Below are 18,516 nucleotides of genomic sequence, written 5' to 3'. Positions count from 1 at the left end.
CTCGAAAACTTCCTATAGAACTTCAAAAACATTCGAAATGTAGTTCTGTAATCCGTAAAACAGTCATAAATAATGGAAATGTACACGAAATATGTCTTTTAATCCAGAAAATGGGTTTATTATACAAAAGAATTGATCAACAACGTACTCCTAATGGTCAATAGAAAGTAAGTGAAGGCTTATAACTAGCTAACCAAGGCTCCAGGCCTCGGCCGTCCTCAGCTCGCCACTGCCTCCAGTTGCTCCTGTATCGCATTTAAAGCGAAGATGGTGCTGAAGCACATGCCCACCGTGGCCACCTCCAGCTGGGTGATGTTGTAGTGCAGCGGCAGTCGCCACAGGATGAAGTGGTTGAGCAGGACGAGCAGCGCCAGGCCCAGGGACCACCAGTGCTCGTCGACCATGGCGATGCGCCACAGGCACTGGACATTCCACAGCACACAGAGGCCCAGCTGGGCGGCATCCAGCTTGATGAAGGTGGCGCCCAGCGAACTGCGACTGCCGCCGAACCACAAACTGGTGATCGCCAGGGCCAGGACGCAGCTCCAGAGGCCAAAGGCCAGACGCTCCCAGTCGGCGCCGAAGAAGTCAGCCATGCGGGTGGCCGGATTCACGGTCTGCAGCTCGCCCACCACCAGGGTGACGAACAGCACGCAGGAGTAACGCCTCGACTTGTCGCACAGCAGCCGCTGCACTGCACCCGGATTGGGATGCGTGTGCCGCAGCAGGCAGAGCAGGCTGTGGCCAAAGTAGATGCCAAAGGCGGCCATGGCCTGGCGCCCGGTGCTCCGCTTCAGTCCCCAGCCGGAGATGACGGCCAGCACGAAGTGGATGAGGCACAGCGCCAGGCGGGAGGAGCCACCACTGGCACCCGGCCCAGGACCATGGTCCGCCGGATGACTCCGGCTGTTCACCATGGTTATGGCTTGCTTGGGAGTACACACCGGTTGGAGGTGGTCTTGTCCTGTCCACCAGACTAGATTCCCGCGGCGGTGACTAAGCTCCGCCGGCCATATGACTTAAATATATAATTATTTAATTTATTTACTTGTTTGTTTTCAACCACAAGAAATCGTTGGAGTGCGGGCACACTGAAAACATCGATAGGCCGGCGTATCGATTGGATTCGATTACATCAGGCCGCCGTGAATACACTGTCATAAAACCCACTCGATACATTCGATATAAATAAACACCGAAAGGCTTGTGTTTATTATATTACGACGTGTCTGCACTTGACCCCTTGCCCGAGGATCTGGAAAGTGCGATCGCCGCCAAGACACAAGGGTGACCAGTAGCAGGAGCCGGAGGACACGCAGCTGGAGGAGGCGGAGCCGCAGGAAACGCACAGGAAGCAGTGGGCGCACAGGCACAGCGAGCAGGAGGACGAGGAGGAGGAGGAACAGGAACGGCAACCATCACCATTCTGCAACGAGGACACCAAGCATGGCTGGATCCGCACTGCGTCGCCTAATGGCGGAATACAAACGTAAGTCGAAAGTCCGCTGGCCTGGCTAGCCCTGCATTCTACCCACTCACCAAATCCGTTCCAGAGTTAACACTGGACCCGCCCGAGGGCATTGTGGCCGGCCCCATCAGCGAGGACAACTTCTTCGAGTGGGAGGCACTGATTGCGTGAGCTGAAAGACATTCCCCATCGGTTGGTCAAGAAATTAAACCTTTGCCCTTTGCAGCGGACCCGAGGGCACTTGCTTCGAGGGCGGCGTGTTCCCCGCCCGGCTCGTCTTTCCCCCCGACTATCCACTGAGTCCGCCAAAAATGAAATTCACTTGTGATATGTTCCATCCCAACATCTTCGCCGACGGGCGGGTCTGCATATCAATACTCCACGCGCCCGGCGACGATCCTATGGGTTACGAGCTGTCCGCGGAGCGCTGGAGTCCCGTCCAGAGCGTGGAGAAGATCTTGCTCAGCGTGGTCAGCATGCTAGCGGGTAAGGAGGAGGCGCCATTGGCCTGAGGTTGCCCATGGCAGTGGGCAGGATTCGCTCCAGTTCACTAGATTGTCTGTTACCTTGGTCATTTGTTAACCCATTCACTCCTTTCACTTGTTTAAGGCTAACAATATTAACTAAAATGGCCTTGACCTTTGAAATTGTAATACATGTTGTTCAAAATATTGTTGATCCATTGCGAAAATGAATGTCTAAGCAAATGAACATAACAAATTAGCATCAAATGGTGAATGAACACCTTCAACGAGTGAACAACTGATTTAAAGGAACGGAAGATATTGCAGAGGTTCTCTTTTCTTCGTTAAGTAAAGAATTCTTCTCAGTTTATCCACCCATGAGCAACCTAGCACTGCCAACTATCCACTAATCTCGGATTTTACCCACAGAACCCAACGATGAGAGCGGCGCCAATGTCGACGCCGCCATCATGTGGCGCGAGCGGCGGGACGAGTTCAACGCCATCGCCCGACGCCTGGTGCGCAAAACCCTCGGACTGCCGCCGTAAACGATCAACACGAACTGGAACTGGACCATGTCCGCCACCGTCGACCCGAAACCCTCTATCCTGAACAACAACACGATTCCAAGATTGCGGCTCACAGAAAAATGCTAACCCTCAGTTCCCCCAAAAACCCACGTCGAGCGAATCGACAAAGACGTTTCAATTTAGCAAAAATAAAGAACCTAGCAATAAAATCGACTGTCAACCACAACCAGGCAGCAGTTCATCAACCCTCTGTAATGCTTTGGCGGATCCAGGAGGGTTTTTCTACCACCTAATGGGCGGCGGGTCTCGAGGGAGGATCGGAAAGGTTCGCAAATGTGCTTTAACACCTCCACACCAACATCACAGGAGCTCAATGCGATATGCCATCATGCAAAAGTAGTTGTTTCATCACACATTTGAAGGGTCCAGTTCAAGGAAGCTCTTCCATTTTGCTAGTTTACTTTTATTAGGCATAGTATATTCATTACATATGTAAGTCTATTTCCATTACTCCCAACTGCTCATTAACCGAAATCCCACTTGAAATTGTTCTATATATATTTTACTACACATTTGTAAATGTTTTTCACTTGATTAAGTAAATTGATTAATGTACACTTTGATAAGGCATATGTATATACTAATAGTCAAGTAGGCTTGTGGTAAATGCATTCCCATTTGGTTTGGTTAAGTGTCTTCCGTGTGCGGGTAGTTATGTGGTAGTTGTGGTCTTCCAATTGTTGCTGAAGGTTACTAAGCCACACGAATTTCAATTGACCGAGTCCGCATAAATTTATGCTCCCTTTATAGCTTGGAGCGTTCGAGTACAGTGGGCATTGTTTCATGGGTTTATGGGTCTTACAAAGCGGTTGAAACCATACCGATTACGGAACCCAGTGCTTCTCCAAACAACCCACTGCACGGTGGGTAAAAGTTGACACTGACTGCCTAAAGTGTCTACTTGGTGGTCTAACTTTGGTTCGGCTATCATAAAGTGCAGTTCTTATCTCAGCTATCGTTATGATTGGTTAAGAATGGGTCATAAATAATTTATTGAATTATTTACCCATCATATAGTGTAAAATGGGGCCGTTTCGTAGTCGTTATCAAGTCATTCTTCTGAAGTCTTTTCCGTTTCAGGTTGCAATTGTTTTCATTTTTTTCGAAATGTATTCAATTTTGACTTTATAAATATTATAACTTATGGAATCATACTTAGTACGTTTTTAAAGAGCACTTTTAAACAAGTTTTATAAGGGTTTTTAATATAAGTTAATTTAAAAAATTCCTATTTTAAAATTTTTTTACAAATATTTTTGGAAAAATAAAATATTTTGTATTTTCTACTTGGAACATGTTCAAAAATATCACTTTTCAGCCTGCGGTTTCAACTTAATTTACCTCCATTTTTAGCAGAATCAAAAGATTTTTCTAAAGAGGTAGGAGTGCCTGTTCTGACCCACTGTGCGCGGGTGTGTCATAGCCTGAATATGTGGCTGTGAGTGGCGTAATTAACCTTTGCGAAACCGGTTAAATATACATATCCAGTGCCATGACACCGTGCTAATAAAAATAACAAAATGACAGCAGAGCCGAAAGAACGGGCGGGCAAACGAAATAGGATGCAAGCTGGGTGGGTGGGCGACTGGGGAGGGCAGAAAACACAAACATGACTGGTTGGATAATTGTATAATTACAAGTATAAACGTATTGGGGGCGGGGCGCTGAGTCAACAGCCAACAAAACAAGCAAACTTAACACGGTCACAGGGGGTCAGTAAGATTAGATCTGCACAGCGAAGACTAAAGAATAAAGATGTCCAGGGCCTCGGCCAGCTAGTCGACATGGTACTCCGTCCGATGCGGCGATCCGTGTCGCTTCTCCGCCACGAAGACGCCACTGACGCCCGCCAAGCTGGTGACGCCCCGCACTCCCGTGCTGCGGAAGTAGATCAGCAGATACTGCTCGCCATGGCGCAGCTCCACGTCGTCGGCGAAATCGAGACGCACCTGCTCCTGCGCATTGGCCTCCTGCTGGCGCCGCAACCGCTGGCGGTTCTTGTGATGATGCCGACCGCGGCGATGGTGCGAGGGCGTGTCAAAGGGATCCGCCTCGTGGTTGGAGTCCGAGGATGTGGGTGACTCGGCCTGGTTGACATACTCGTAGGCGACGTAGTCCGCCAGACTGGCGTAGTCGGCCGGGTAGATGCCAATCCAGTCGTTGGGACCCTCATCGAACTCCGCCTGCTTGCGGTACTCCACGGTGTTCTCGTCGCCGATCTTCCAGACGGTCAGCGGGGAGAAAACCACGCCCGGCGCCCGCACATTGGGATAGAGTTTCAGGGCGAAGTCACTGGTCACCGGTTTGTGGTCGCTGATGGTGTACACGGGGTGGGATTTGTACGAGCACTGCTCGATGGACAGCTGCATGGCGGGCTGCCTGTTCAGTGGCTGCACGGCGTACATGATCCGATCCGTCCAGGCTGGCCGCCGCTTCAGGTCGTACTCGGAGGTGCCCTCGCGGAACTTGAAGGTGGGCGGAAACGCAGGCAGTCGCTCGTGCAGCACCTGGAAGGCCTGCTGCGATTTCTCGCGCACCTGGTACAGCTGATCGCGCTGGATGAGAGCCTCGTGCTGCGACTCATCGCGCAGCAGCTCCCGCACCTCCGTCGAGGAGTCGCCGCCCTGCAGCCTGAAATTGAGATCGCCAAACCAGAAGACATAGTCGTGATCGTAGATCTCCCTGTACCGCTTGACATGGTAATGATGGTTCTCCAGGATCTGCTTGTAGTCCTCGATGCGCTCGTCCAGCTGATGGTCATGGGCCGCGAGGTGGGCCACCACAAAGGCCAGGCCGCAGCCGTACAGGGTGAACCGGACGCTGACGGCGCCCTTGTTGCCCCAAATGCCACCGAAGCCCGTCCGCGTGAACTCCGCCTCGATGTCCTTCAGGTGCTCCACATGCTGTCGGCGCACAAACATGCTGAGCAGCAGTCCCTGCATCTGCTCCGTCTTGACGGCCACATAGTCGTAGCCGCGCAGCAGCTCCTTGGCCTTGTGCGTCCACGGATCCTCCTTGAACAGGCCCAGCACCTGTTGCTGCGGCTGGGCATTGACCTCCTGCAGGCCCAGGGCATAGATGTCCGGCAGGTGGGCCTGCGAGTCCTTCGACGCCGTCACATCCTGCAGGCCCAGCAGCTGGCGCAGCGATATGTTCTCCGGGAAACGGCTGCCCACGTTCCAGGTGACCACGTACACGCGGTACGTCTCCAGCTGCTGCTTGGCACTGCCCCGCGCCTCGTCCGGCTCCGCGTCCGGGATCTTGGACGACTTGCTGGCCTCCGGCTGGCTCATTTCTGCGCAAATCGAATGGAATGCACCGCAGTGGTTAAGTGCTAATCTCTTCCAGCTGTTCGAGGCAATCGAGTTGTTTACCTTTTACCAATTAAGCTGGCTGATTGTTGTGTAAGCCGATACGGTGTGCTCCCGCGGCTTGCGCTGCCCTAATCTCGTTTATTTGGCGTGGACACTCGAGCGGCCAAGACGATCGCCGAGCGGTAATTGCTAAAGATATTGCACCACAAATAGTTATTAACACTTGTTTGCCCAGCCCAGCAACAACAAAGCGAAAGCAAAAGCAACAACCACTAGAGGTGGCAGTACTGGTGACAAGGTGGGCTATCGATTACGATAACCGATTACCGCGGTGATTTTAAACCGGGGAAACCAGAAGATAACCGTGTTTGTTATGCATTGGCAATAGTTTCACTGATTTTTAGAGCCTTTCTGCACTTGAGCAGAAACAAACGCATATATTCAATTTACTTAGCAGGATACCGCAAAACAAAGCTGCCAATCATTATTTACAATCACCATTTAAACAAAAACAGAGTTAAAGCAGTGAGCCACTGTATGTATTTCAAATTTAGCGCCCACAATCCTTCGAATCTTAACCTTAGCGCGTGTCATTTGGCAATGAAAAAATAAGCCCTTGGTCACACCAGCACTCGTCAAACCGACTCGCCATTTTAACTCAACTATCGATTGAAGTATTTGATTTAGAATCGATTTCATATTCAAACTGCGGTGCAATCATAAATTTAGTTAAATATCGTTTCTTGTTCGACCTTCATGGCTAGAAAGTAACTTAATATTACAACAAATATGTTTCACTTCACAATGTCTTGCCTGGAATCACAGAAGAGATTGACTTTCGTGACTTCCCCGCGTTTTTTCAAATAAGTTCCCTGCTGCCAAAATATAGCAAATTTTTAAGCCTCCATTAAAGATGGGTATTGTAAAATATGATACCTTTAACTTATCTCGTAATTTTCTAAATAAATTATAAACTTGTTAATTTCTACGTACATTTTCGAAATCTCGAAATTGCAATCCACAGTGAAAGTAATCGGAGGAGTCTCAAGGATATCGATAGTAGCACATTTCTGGAAACGTCGATAGTATCGAGCCAACATCGATTCAAGTTCCAGCTCTAGACTGTGGCCACACACGCGTTTTTTCCCAAATCGTGCTTTTTTTGGTGGAATTTCGTTTGTTACAAATCGGCGTTGCATTATTTTCGCCCAGCCAACGGAAAACGCAGCGCGGGCACGGAACCGAGTGGAAGTTGCGATCAAGTGCGTGCAATCGCCAGCAGGAAAATGCCAAAATTGGTACCGATTCGCAGCACGCGTGTGTGTGTGTGAGCAGAGTGAGAAGAAGAGGAGCGAAGAATTGCGAAAGCAGTGTGTGCAAGGCGGAAGAAGCACAAAGACAAAAGGGAGGCGATAAAAAATCGGACAGGCGGCGCTGCTGTCCGGCGATCGAAATAAAGGGAAAAGGAAAAGAAGCGGAAGGCAGGAACAAAACAAGGCGGCAGCGGCATGCAGGAGAGCGGTAAGGAGGGCGAGACCGAGCGCAAACGAAGACACCCAAACGCGAACGCTTTGCCCGTATTTGGTACCAAATCCCTTTTCCCGCCTCTACCTTTCCAGTGCCCAGCATTTATCCAGTGTGTGCGTAGTCGAGGAGGTGACCCAAGCCGAAGCCAATGTGCTGCTGTTAGTTTGTGGCGCCAAAAGGAGTAGTTCTTAAATATATATCGCCGCGTGTGTGAAATCTCGGCGAAACACAAGAATAAAGAATCAAAAAGAAAAAAACCACGACGGCGTGCGTAAGCGCACTCACACGCTTGCACACGCACAGACAGAGAGCGAAAGAGAGCGTAGGAGCGAGCGAGTGAGCACCACACAAACTCACACAAACTCGCTGGCAGGAATTGCAACAGTGTGTGCTCCTTTTTTTTTTCTTCTTTACTTACGTTTTGTTGTTGTGTGTGCGGCGGCGCTTCTTTTTGGCTCTTCGTGTCTCTCTTTTGTGCCGTTGCTTCGCCGGCTAAAAAGGAAACCCGAAATTTGAAATTGGCATAATGGAGGATGGACAGGAGCAAAGGGAATCCTCGCAAGCGGAACTGGCCAAGCTGCACCCCATGACGCCGCTGAAGGAGCTGCCCGAGGAAGAAGAGGAGGAGGAGGACAGTTCCTCGGCGGGAGGCTTGCAGTCCGGCGGCGGCGGCAACAACAACAACGTAAGTACAGTCGTCGGTGACGAAGATGGATGTGGATCTCGTGGTCTGAAATTCCAGCATTCTCGTAATCCCCCCGATCTCCCATTGCAGTCCATCATGGGCAAGATGAAGATGCGCGTATCCAGCATGCTGCCCGCCTCCTTGAGCGACTGGTTCTCGCCCTCGTCCAAAGGTGGCCCCGAGTCCCCCTCCGCCGCATCCTCCTCAGCTAATCTCCGCCAGCCACGCCAGTCCAACGGACGCGCCATCACCAAGCGGAAACGTGGACGGCGTCGCATCATGCTTGCCGAAGCGGATGCCGATGCTGCCGACGATCTGGACGATGGCTCCGATGCCAAAGGGCTCAACTACGAGGAGGTGGCCCTGGCCGACAATATAGCCGAGCACGACCTGGCCGCCGAGGATGAGCAGACGCGGCGCAGCGAGTACAATGTCTTCCTGCTGCGGAAGCACCGCGAGGCTATTGCCACTGCCGTTGGCGACGAGGGTGAGGCCGAGGAGGATGAACTGGAGGAGGACGAGGATGAAGGCGACGAGGAGGACGACGACGAGGAGCAGGACAATCTTCTACAGGCCGCCGCAGTGCAGCCCAAGCGTCGACGTCTGGAGGTAGGAGTCACACCGTAAATTCTGTCCACGATCCGCTCCTAAGCTTCAATTCCCTTTCAGCTGGAGACCACCGTCAACTTGCCCAACATGCGTCGTCTGCCCCTGTTGTCATCCACGCCTGCTGCCCCACTTGCGGCTGCCACCAGCTCCTCCGCCTCCCACATGGCGGGCTCAAGGAGCGGCAGCCAATTGGCTCCACACCGACGCAACCACCTCAATTTGTATGGCAGTCAACGGCAGCGCGAACCCGCCTACAACTTTTTCACGGGCAACGAAGCCGCCGAGGGCAGCACCGGGGATCTGCCGCACAGGTAAGGGTTGCTAGAGAGAACTAATGGGATATTGACTTATGAAATCCGGAATCCCCGGGAATTTGAAGGAATTTGTATTGTATTCTCAATTTTTCAACCATTATTACTATATAGCATTCGCCGTTCGCTGAACATACCTTTCGGAGGCAGCAGCACCGCCACCAGCCACAACAGCCTCTCCAGCCTTCCTAACCACAAGCGACCCTCGCTTCTGGGCCAGCGAACCCATCGTCGAGACCTCACCATGGACGAGACGGGAGCTGGACTGGGCCTGGGCTCGATATCATCCAATGCCGACGGAGATCGCCTCGATCATTTGCTGAGGATCAGCAAGACCAACAACAACATTAGCACCAACAACAATAATAACAACAATAATAATGTCATCAAGTCAAAGTCAAGACGAACTGAACTGTCAGCGGCGGGAGCTGGTGCTGCTGGCGGAGATTCGCAATCCGAGAGCGATGTGAACGATTACCACGACAATGGCGAGGGCCACGATGGACTACGGCCCGCGCATCACAACAGCAACAGCAACCTGGAGTTCTATGGCAATCTGCAGAGCACCAAGTCGATATTTAACAGGAGCAACGCCACCGCACAGCCATCGCATCGGAATTCGACGTGGTCGCTGAATTCCCTGAACCAGCGCAGACGCTTCAATGCCTCCATATACGGCAGCACCTCGGCGCTGAGCGACAGTCGCCTGCTGAGCCGCAGTGCCTCCACCTCGGGATCAGCGTCTGCCTCCAGCTCGCCCTTCTACCATGGACGCACCACCTTCGGCGGCAATTCCGCGAACAATCGCATATTCAGTCGCAGCAATCTGAGCTCCTCCGCCGCATCCTCCACGTTGGCCATTAATTCAGCCGGCAGTTCACCGGCGCATCCGCTGCAGGGTTCCCTGACCGGTGGCATTGGGTACGGCATGAAAGCGGTGGACATGCGGCCCACCGAGGGCGGTAACGCTGCGGAAACCTCTGTGGGTCAAGGTGGCGGCAGCAAGAAGTCCGGCTCCGGCCTGTCGAACACCACGCTGCGCATCCTTAACCTGCTGGACAGCTACTCCACGCCATTGATCGATGCCAAGCGCATGGGCAGTACCCTCAAGGAGCACCAAAGCAGTCGCCAGCAGCGTCAGTCTACCCCGGCCACCCCATATCCGCGTCCCGCGTATCCCATGAACGCCAGTCGCCCCTCATCAGGGGTGCCCAGTCTGGCCAACGAGTTGGCGGAGCTGCGCTCTAACAAACTGCTGGTGCCCACAATGCAGCAGCTCCTGGAACGCCGGCGCCTACACCGCGTCACCCAGAACTCGCGGGATCTGGTGCAAAGCCAAAGCACACGCCCTCGCACCGAGAACAACCAAGAGAAGCAAGCCAATCAAGCAACAACCACAACCGCCCCAGCAACAACACCCTATGTTGCTCCGGTCGATCAGCCCAGCAGCCATAGTCATCACACAAACAAGATGCGATCGCGACTCTCACACCAGACGCGCAACAAGGAGCCACGGGCGGAGCAGGAGGAGGCACCCCTGCCGCTGGATCTGCCCCAGATCAGCTTCCCAGACATGGCCAGTGCGCCAAAGTTCGACCTGGTCATCAAACCGACTGTGCCAGTTGTCTCAAAACCAGCTTCCGTTGCCGCAATCATCAGTAGTAAGACCAGCATCAGCAACGTTTCCACCAACTCCAAGCAGCAGCAGCTGCCCAATTTCTTGGCCAATCCGCAGCCCACGGCTCCAATTGTAAACTTCTCGGCCAATGGGAACGTGACGGCAGTCAGTAAACCAGCGGGACGCACATTTACCTTCTCGGAGCCCATACCTTTGCCGTCGAATTCGCAAAAGAACTGTGTGGCCAAAGTGGATATTAGGCGCAAGTACTTCTTCCCGGCACCGGCTTCGCTTGATGAGCTGCAGCCCGTGTCAGCGGAGCCACCTAAGAATACCGTGCAGGGATTCGGTGAGCAGTTTAAGAAGTCCGCCAAGGAGTGGGAGTGCGATGTGTGCATGGTGCGCAACAAGGCGGAGGCCGCCAAGTGTGTGGCCTGTGAGACGGCCAAGCCGGGAGCAACTCCGGCTCCCGCTGCTCCTCTCGTCCAGGCAGCAATAACCACGCCGGCTATTGTGCCTCTGGGTGGTGGCTTTGGAGACCGCTTTAAGAAATCCTCGTCCGCCTGGGAGTGCGACGCCTGCATGCTGTCCAACAAGGCGGAGGACAGCAAGTGCATTGCCTGCGAGACTCCGCGAAAAACGGCGGCGCCAAAGGTTAACAACTTCCCGCTGATGGCCAACAATCTGGCCTCTACCGTATCCGGTTTTGGCATGGCATTTAAACCAAAGGCCAACACGTGGGAGTGCCAGACGTGCCTGGTGATGAACAATTCTAGCGCCGCCGAGTGCGTGGCCTGCCAGACGCCCAATGCACAAGCGAAAAGCACAAGGAACGAGGCCGCCCGGAGTCCATCCGGGTCGTCATCGTCCTCTTCCTCGTCCTCTGGCTCATCCTCTGGTTCGTCTTCTGGCTCATCTGCTGCAACATCCGGCTCATCCTCGCCGTCTATCATCAGCATTGCATCCTCGAGCGACAGCTCTCAGAATGGCTATCGACCAGGATCAGCAGTCGAGGCGCCCAAGCAAGATGCCGGATTCAAGCAGCTGGTCGCAGCCCAAAAGGCAGCCAGTTGGGACTGCGATGCTTGCATGGCCCAGAATGACATGTCGCGGGTCAAATGCATCTGCTGCGAGCAACTGAGGCCGGGAGCAGCGAGCTCCGCCTCCACAACATCCCTAAACTCGTCTGTCTCCGGCAGCAGCGGTTCGGCGATCTCGGCCGCCAGTTCGGTGCCCAAATTTAGCTTTGGCTTCGCCACAGTGAAGGAAGTCGTCAAGCCAGCCGTGGAAGCGACCCCGGCACCTCCCCCTGCAGCCACTGGCCAGTTTAGCTTTGGATTCGCCGCGAGCAACAATCAGGGTAAGGATGTGGCGGACAGCAAAAAGACAGAACCCGCGAAGACCTTTTCGTTTGGAGTCAGCAAAGTGGAGCCGCCCAAAACGGTGAGCTTCAAGGCGGACACCAAGGACACGCAGGCCACTTCCAGCACGGAAACAACCACCGCGCCAGCTGCGGCTCCAGCCCTCCAGTTTGTATTCAAGGCCCCAACTACTGCGACCACGGCCAGCTCAATCACTACCAACAGCAGCAGCACCACCTCCACTACCACCACCGCCAGCACAACTCCTGCTTTGGGTGGCTTTAGCTTTGGTGCTCCATCGTCATCCTCGACCGTGTCCAGTTCCACGGCCAGCACTGGTGCGAACCCCACGGCTGTCAAACCCATGTTCAGCCTCTCGGGAGCCGGCAGTGCCGTGAGCAGCACCAGTAGCACGCTGCCCACGCCCAAGTCGGCCACTCTGAGCTTTGGTGTCTCCTCGAATGCCATTACAACAACGACGACCTCAAGCACAGGCTTTGCTCTAACACCGGCGGCGGCACCAGCTCCAGCAGCGGCCACCTCAGCACCTGCTCCAGCGGCCACCTTTAGCTTTGGCAGCCAGCCCAAACCGGCGGCCACTCCCAGCGCCGGAACTTTCTTCTTTGGCCAGACACCAGCTGCTGCCGCGCCAGCTACGCCAGCCAACACCACCGTGAGTTCGATCTTTGGAGCATCAGTGACCACCACGGCCAGCTCCAGTTCTAGTACCACCACCAGCACGGCCAATGCCATTGCTCCCAGCTTTGCAGCGCCCACCTCGACCCCGTCGCTCTTTGGCGGCTGGGGTGAGAAGAAGGCGGAGACCACGACCAGCAGCGCGCCCAAGGCGTTCGCCTTTGGATCCCCAGCCGGTTCGGGAACGACGACCACACCTGGCTTCGACTGGTCCAGCAATGGAGCCGCGGCGAAGAACAACAGCATTGCGATCACCAGTGCGACGGTGTCCTCATCTTCGGCCTCCACGATGGCCACGCCAGTCTTTGGCGGCAGCTCCATGTTTGGAGCCGGCAGCAGCAGTACCAGCACCAGTAGCTCACCCTTCGGATCGACGGCGACCACGGCTGCGGCCACACCGGCTAGTTTGGGTGGCAACGGAGCCCTCGCAGGGGTCTTCGGAAATGTGGGCAACTCTCTGGTGGCACCGGGAGCCCCTGCTGCTACCACGCCAGCTGCTTCGGCATCTGCTCCGCTGGCCAACATCTTTGGCAATCCTACGCCCATCGCGGCGGCAGCGCCTGTTTTTGGCAGCGGCAGCAGCTCGAGCGGAGGGTTCGGAGCAGCGGCGGCGGCGGCCACAACGGCGGCACCAGCATCGAAGCTAGCATTTAACTTTGGCGGAGCAGCGGCAGCCACGCCAGCTGTGAGTATGCCAGACCAGAATCTACATATATTTCAATGAGAACCTCTTGCTAAATCATTTTTTCAAACTCTTACAGCCCTCAAGTGCACCATTTAAGTTTGGAAGCACCACCAATGAGCCGGCGGCCAAACCAGCGTTCAACTTTACGGGCTCCACGGCGAGCTCGACTCCTCAGGCGGCCACCTTTAACTTCACGGCCAACCCGACAGCCACCAGTCTCTCCGGCGGCGATGTAAGTATATGCTTGCCGTCCAATTATCCCAGTAGCCCACCCAGCCAACCACCCACTGACCCACTTCCCAAGTAACCCAGTGAAACCAAGAGATGATCGATGGGAGCAGAGCAGAGCTCGCGATGTGATGATATAAACAATCTCTCTCACTTTCATCCATGCAAATTTGTTTGCGGTTGTTTGTAGTCGTAGCTGTCCGTCAAAATCCCCTTTGATTTTCCGTCTTGCATGCCTCCACCCCGTCGTTATAGCGATGATAACAAATCGATCGACCCCCTAACATAACTGACCAGTTCGATTCGATTATATTGATTTGGAAGTACTTACCCCGTATTGATTTTACCTCCTAACTTTATACATAATATCTATATATATACATATATTTATTTGTATTCTTCTCTCCTTTTCTTTTTTTTATATCTTTTTCCACAACCCTTTATACACACAAACGATCGTGCGTGTTGTTACTGTTGAAATATTGTCGTATACCATGTAATTTATGTATACTCCTTAACTACGCCTCTTCCATAAATCTGTAATGTACACTCTCTGTACTGAAAAAAAAAAAACTGAAAAACCTTTGTGGGCACGGGCACGAACCAACTTTACTACCATCCATCTTACTACCACCTATGATTACCACGATTATGATTATGATTGCGTACCAACAAACCCACAAACCCACTAAATCAACACAAAAAATGAACAAACTGAACAAATGAACCAAATGAACCGAATGAACGAACCCCCTAAATGAACATGATAATGAACCGAATGGATCTGAATCTGAATCCCCAAACGAAATGCAGTCGCAGCCGCGAATCTTCCAATTTGGTAATCCCTTGGCGGCGGCTGATAACCAGACCAGCGGAGCGGGAGGAGCCAACTCCTCCACCCCCATGTTCAATTTTAGCGCCGCGGCGCCGATGATGCAGGTAATGCGAAGTCATGGTCAACATCGAGAGCGTTGCGTCGACTCGATTTAAACGATACACGATTGCTAATCTCGACCACCTATGAATGAAATGTACCATTGGGGAATGTCTAAGAAATCTGCCTAGATTTGGTTTTATGTATGATATTGTGCTTCCTAGTAGTAGTTATTGCTTGTCACTGTGTCATGGATACGTTTTTTAAAGTGTTTTTTTTTAATGAGAATTAAAGATTCATATTTTTCTGTGGTATTATATTAAATTTATTTAAAAGATATACTTTTAGATATTTTTTGTTTTTTTCCTATATAATTTGATTAGAAAAAACCTTTTGCGGCGTTTTAAGCGAGTTTTTACCTTAAAAATATATATTTTTGTCAAATTTTAATTTGTTTAACATCAGAATCACCATTAAGTTCTTAAAAATCTGTTTAAAGTAAAACATGGTATTCGAGATACTACATTTTGTAATTTTAAAGCTTAAATTTAGTGTATTCAATTTAGAGTATCTAGAAACCTTTTAGGAAAGGAAAAACAATGGTCTTTTAATTTAAATTGGAGATTTCTTTGACGTTCCTGGTACAAAAATCATTAAAAACATACCATTTATCGTGCTTATCTCGCCATGCTCCATTTAGCTCTAGCATTAACCATAGCCGCATGCTTAGTAGTTGCGTAGCTGTTGAATTTGAACTCGAAGAGCTTGTGTCGCAGGGCTTGTCAAATTTTTCTGATTAAAATTGTATTTAGAACTAAACTAGTTTGTGTTCACAGTGTCAATTGTTTTAAGTGTAGTTTAGCATGCTTTTACCGTAATAGTTTGACAAGCACTCACACATGCACACCTGCATCGCCCCCTTACCCCGCTCTCCCCCAACTCACACCCATACACACACACCACACACGCACACAGATGCACACTAGCTGTCATTCTCGTGTAGCAATATCATTCCCTTTTGCACTCGAAAAAATCAGGACTTTCTTGTAAATAACCATTCATATGAGAAAAGAAAAGCCACCAACCATCGTGAACCGTTGCTTCTGAACAAAATTACTTGAAAAACAAAACAACTTACTAAGGAAAACAAACCAAAAATATTCGTTTTGCAGTCAACGCCGAATGCCAATGCACCGTTCCAATTTAACGCCGGTTCCCCAGCGCCAGCCAATATATTTGCGTAAGTAAGACAGAGACGGGTGATCCGTTGGCGGGCGGCTGAACCCAACCCACCACCACCCAACATCCACCATGCCCCCACGTTCCCCACACCTCAATGGGTGCGAGCGAGACAGAGACACGGCGGGGAACAGAGAGAGGAGATGATGATCACGCATCTATTTCCCTTTTTGTCTCCCTCTTTCCCACATTGAATTGGTCAACTCACCCACACACAGAAGATTCTAAAACACAGCAAACACACACAGCTGCATAATTAACCGTTATAATTGCATTTATGTTTAACTAATTTGTAAGGCATTTGTATTGTTTTTGTGCGTTCTCTTTGTTTTGTATTCGTTTTACAGCTTTAAAGCAGAAGAGTAAAAAAGGAAGATGGAATCTATGGATATATTTACACAGATCCTACAATAACATAAGAACGTTCTTAGGTGTATTTTTTATATTTTGTGGTATTTAAAGTTTCTTTTAATTTGGGATGAACAAATTCCATGGTACCAAAAATTTTTTTTTTTTTTCTTAAAGAAAAGCATTTAATTAAAAATCAGATTTTTTAACGGTTCAGATGATAAAAAATATTAAAATGCAAAAAGATTTTGTAAAAAATTTATCGAAAGAAGGAAATTTGTATCAATAATAAATAATTCAGATAAACACTGTACATAATTTCATATGTAGCCTTAAAACCCATTAGATAAAGGTTCGTTTATCATTGAGTTCCATCACTTTTAATCCAAGCCACGACTATCCAAACTGTATGTATGATCTATCTGCATTTTCATAAAAAATAATATAGTATATGGGTTGGCCCATTAAAAGCACATTGATGTTTTAGGATATCATTTTATCGTTTTTTTTTTTTTTTTTTTTTTTGTACCATCTTGTGCATTTCATCTTGCCTTGAAACGTTTTAAACGCATCCATTTCCCCCCGATGGAATAGGAATGCATTTTACTATCTTAATGTTATATGTACCTCTGTCTAAATGGGGATGTACGATTTTCTTATATCCTGACCATTTGATTTGCCAAATTCCTCAGCACTTGCCATTTCGTTGCCATAATATTGTTTTTGGTTAATGTTTTTAGTACTGTGCGGTTGTGTGAAGACTTGAACGAAATGAATTCATATATGTGTACTCGCTCCGCCACAGCCGCCCGCAGAAGTCTCCAGAATCGATGGTCGAACATTCAATACTAATCCTTTATTAATCTGCAGCTTCAATCCGCCAGCAGCCGGCAATTCGGCGCAGAATTCGCAGATGGCACGTCGCAAGATCCGGAATCCCGTGCGCCGCCTGCCGCCCCGGTAGAAATGGCATCGCAGTCGGCCGTCGAGATAGCAAATGCATCTGCTGAGGCCGCCATCGGATTAGGATTAGGATGGGGGGTGCCAGTGGGAGGAGGACAAAGAGCCCAAGGAGGAGATGTAGCAGAAGGAGCAGCTGGAGTTACCAAGAACGACCTGGTCAAGAGGCGGAATAGCCCGCTTTACGAACATTATCAGCAGCTGGAGCTGCTGCACCAAGTGCTCAAGCGTCACCGCCAGCAGCCGCGTCCGGACAGATACCGGTTCGTGCGCGGCGGCTGCACGTTCGCTGGAGCGGAAGCAGACCCTTCGAGGAGTGGAGGAGCGGAGACAGAAGGATTAGGTGGTGCCCCTGCAGCACCAGCCCCACCATACGCACTCAGGCCGCGCAACAAAGTCCACGGCAGAGAGGGACGTGGCCGTGGCCGTGGCCAGAGGCCATCTGGCGATCACCAGGAGCAGGACAACGACCAGGCGGGACGAGCAGGATCGGGAACAGCCGGAGAACACGTGCTACGGAGTCGCTACAAGCTAGTGCGGCGCATCAACTGCAGTGAGACAACGACGACGGAGACGACTCAAAAACCAGGATGAGACCCAGACCCCATCAAGGAGGAGCAGCGAAGAGGACTCCGAGCTCCGAACTTACATGATTATCTAATGATTATAAATTATAAAAATTTCGTTGGTGTATGCACACTCCCCCCAAATGGATGGGGGCCAACCAGTCGTGTGTGTGTCTACCTTTTAAATTTAAATACATTTTTTTTAAATTAATTTTTGTTGATTAATAATGCTTATACGATAATTATGTAATAATTATTTTGTGAAGTTGTAAAGAAGCGAAAAGAGCTGCAAACAGATGCGAAAGGAAATAATAGCGCAAAACTAAACTACATTATATATATATATATTACATTTATTAAAGTAAAATCATTTGTCTAGACAATTTTCGAAAGCAGCGTGATCGACCGATGAGCCGACAAGATAATGGTTGCAGCCAGAGAGCGCAGTGTACGATTGCATTAAGTCTTAGTTTTTGTTATTGATTTTAGAACTTAGATTTATATACGAGACCCCATTGTGTTGCCAGGGAGTCCTGCCGCAAGCAATGTGCAGCAGCAGTGCATCAGTGCAGCGCAGCCAAGGTGGAAACAAGCCAACAAATTAAAGCAAACAACTATCTAGCAACGTAAACAAACAAAAACCTATAGCTAACAGATAACAGATAAGATTGGTGGGGATACAGACACGGAGACGTCGGTGGCGATGATGGAGAGAGCGGAAACGAGTTACGATTATATGCATGTTTTTATATACATATATTCATGAAGAACATTGAATATTTTATTATAATTTTAAATTGATCATGTTTAAGTCGAGAACAGAAGTGAAACATAAGAAGTCTTAATGTTGAGAAAGAAAGGTATCATAATGTAAATAAGTAAATATATGCGGTATAATAATTTAAAACTTGGTGTGAATTTTGCTTTGAGTTTTGGGGGGTGCAAAAATGTGGGAAATTCTTGAGAACTTAAA

The 18,516-nt window shown here is 50.3% G+C and overlaps 4 protein-coding genes across 6 annotated transcripts; 2 read left to right on the top strand and 2 right to left on the bottom strand.

Moving 5' to 3' along the window:
* Positions 1–92: 92 nt before the first annotated feature.
* Positions 93–1,115, bottom strand: LOC108033010 (uncharacterized). The gene has a single exon (XM_017107137.3). It carries the CDS (start codon positions 915–917, stop codon positions 219–221), a length of 699 nt encoding a protein of 232 aa, XP_016962626.1. The 5' UTR covers positions 918–1,115; the 3' UTR covers positions 93–218.
* A 62-nt stretch (positions 1,116–1,177) lies between these two features.
* On the top strand, positions 1,178–2,703 carry LOC108033202 (ubiquitin-conjugating enzyme E2 G2). Its single transcript, XM_017107448.3, has 4 exons — positions 1,178–1,489; positions 1,554–1,635; positions 1,695–1,954; positions 2,362–2,703. Exons 1-4 carry the CDS (start codon positions 1,447–1,449, stop codon positions 2,478–2,480), a joined length of 504 nt encoding a protein of 167 aa, XP_016962937.1. The 5' UTR covers positions 1,178–1,446; the 3' UTR covers positions 2,481–2,703.
* Positions 2,704–4,134: 1,431 nt separating this feature from the next.
* Positions 4,135–6,116, bottom strand: LOC108033193 (inositol polyphosphate 5-phosphatase K). Its single transcript, XM_017107437.3, has 2 exons — positions 5,897–6,116; positions 4,135–5,817 (listed from the first exon to the last, which is right to left on the bottom strand). Exon 2 carries the CDS (start codon positions 5,813–5,815, stop codon positions 4,298–4,300), a length of 1,518 nt encoding a protein of 505 aa, XP_016962926.1. The 5' UTR covers positions 5,816–5,817; positions 5,897–6,116; the 3' UTR covers positions 4,135–4,297.
* An 815-nt stretch (positions 6,117–6,931) lies between these two features.
* Positions 6,932–18,450, top strand: LOC108033069 (nuclear pore complex protein Nup153). Of its 3 annotated transcripts, XM_017107236.3 has the most exons (9): positions 6,932–7,357; positions 7,456–8,048; positions 8,139–8,657; positions 8,718–8,968; positions 9,083–13,328; positions 13,405–13,560; positions 14,370–14,495; positions 15,603–15,670; positions 16,888–17,127. In XM_017107236.3, exons 2-9 carry the CDS (start codon positions 7,890–7,892, stop codon positions 16,979–16,981), a joined length of 5,619 nt encoding a protein of 1,872 aa, XP_016962725.1. In that variant the 5' UTR covers positions 6,932–7,357; positions 7,456–7,889; the 3' UTR covers positions 16,982–17,127. The 3 variants fall into 3 exon arrangements, with proteins under 3 accessions (XP_016962725.1, XP_050744010.1, XP_016962726.1); XM_050888053.1 differs by lacking the exon at positions 15,603–15,670 and having other exon boundaries at positions 16,888–18,450; XM_017107237.3 differs by lacking the exon at positions 14,370–14,495.
* The last annotated feature ends 66 nt before the right edge of the window (positions 18,451–18,516 follow it).

Source organism: Drosophila biarmipes, chromosome X (genome assembly GCF_025231255.1).
Source record: "Drosophila biarmipes strain raj3 chromosome X, RU_DBia_V1.1, whole genome shotgun sequence".
Classification (NCBI taxonomy): Eukaryota; Metazoa; Arthropoda; class Insecta; order Diptera; family Drosophilidae; genus Drosophila; species Drosophila biarmipes.
Note: the sequence above shows the minus strand (reverse complement) of the source record. Positions and strands in the feature narration are given on the sequence as shown.

Coding starts and splice junctions, on each gene's coding strand:
- LOC108033010 (XM_017107137.3), bottom strand. CDS start 917: ATGGTGAACAGCCGGAGTCATCCGGCGGACCATGGTCCTGGGCCGGGT.
- LOC108033202 (XM_017107448.3), top strand. CDS start 1,447: ATGGCTGGATCCGCACTGCGTCGCCTAATGGCGGAATACAAAC. Junction 1,490..1,553: donor CCTAATGGCGGAATACAAAC/GTAAGTCGAAAG, acceptor AATCCGTTCCAG/AGTTAACACTGGACCCGCCC. Junction 1,636..1,694: donor GAGTGGGAGGCACTGATTGC/GTGAGCTGAAAG, acceptor TGCCCTTTGCAG/CGGACCCGAGGGCACTTGCT.
- LOC108033193 (XM_017107437.3), bottom strand. CDS start 5,815: ATGAGCCAGCCGGAGGCCAGCAAGTCGTCCAAGATCCCGGACGCGGAG.
- LOC108033069 (XM_050888053.1), top strand. CDS start 7,890: ATGGAGGATGGACAGGAGCAAAGGGAATCCTCGCAAGCGGAACTGGCC. Junction 8,049..8,138: donor GCGGCGGCAACAACAACAAC/GTAAGTACAGTC, acceptor CTCCCATTGCAG/TCCATCATGGGCAAGATGAA. Junction 8,969..9,082: donor ACCGGGGATCTGCCGCACAG/GTAAGGGTTGCT, acceptor ATTACTATATAG/CATTCGCCGTTCGCTGAACA.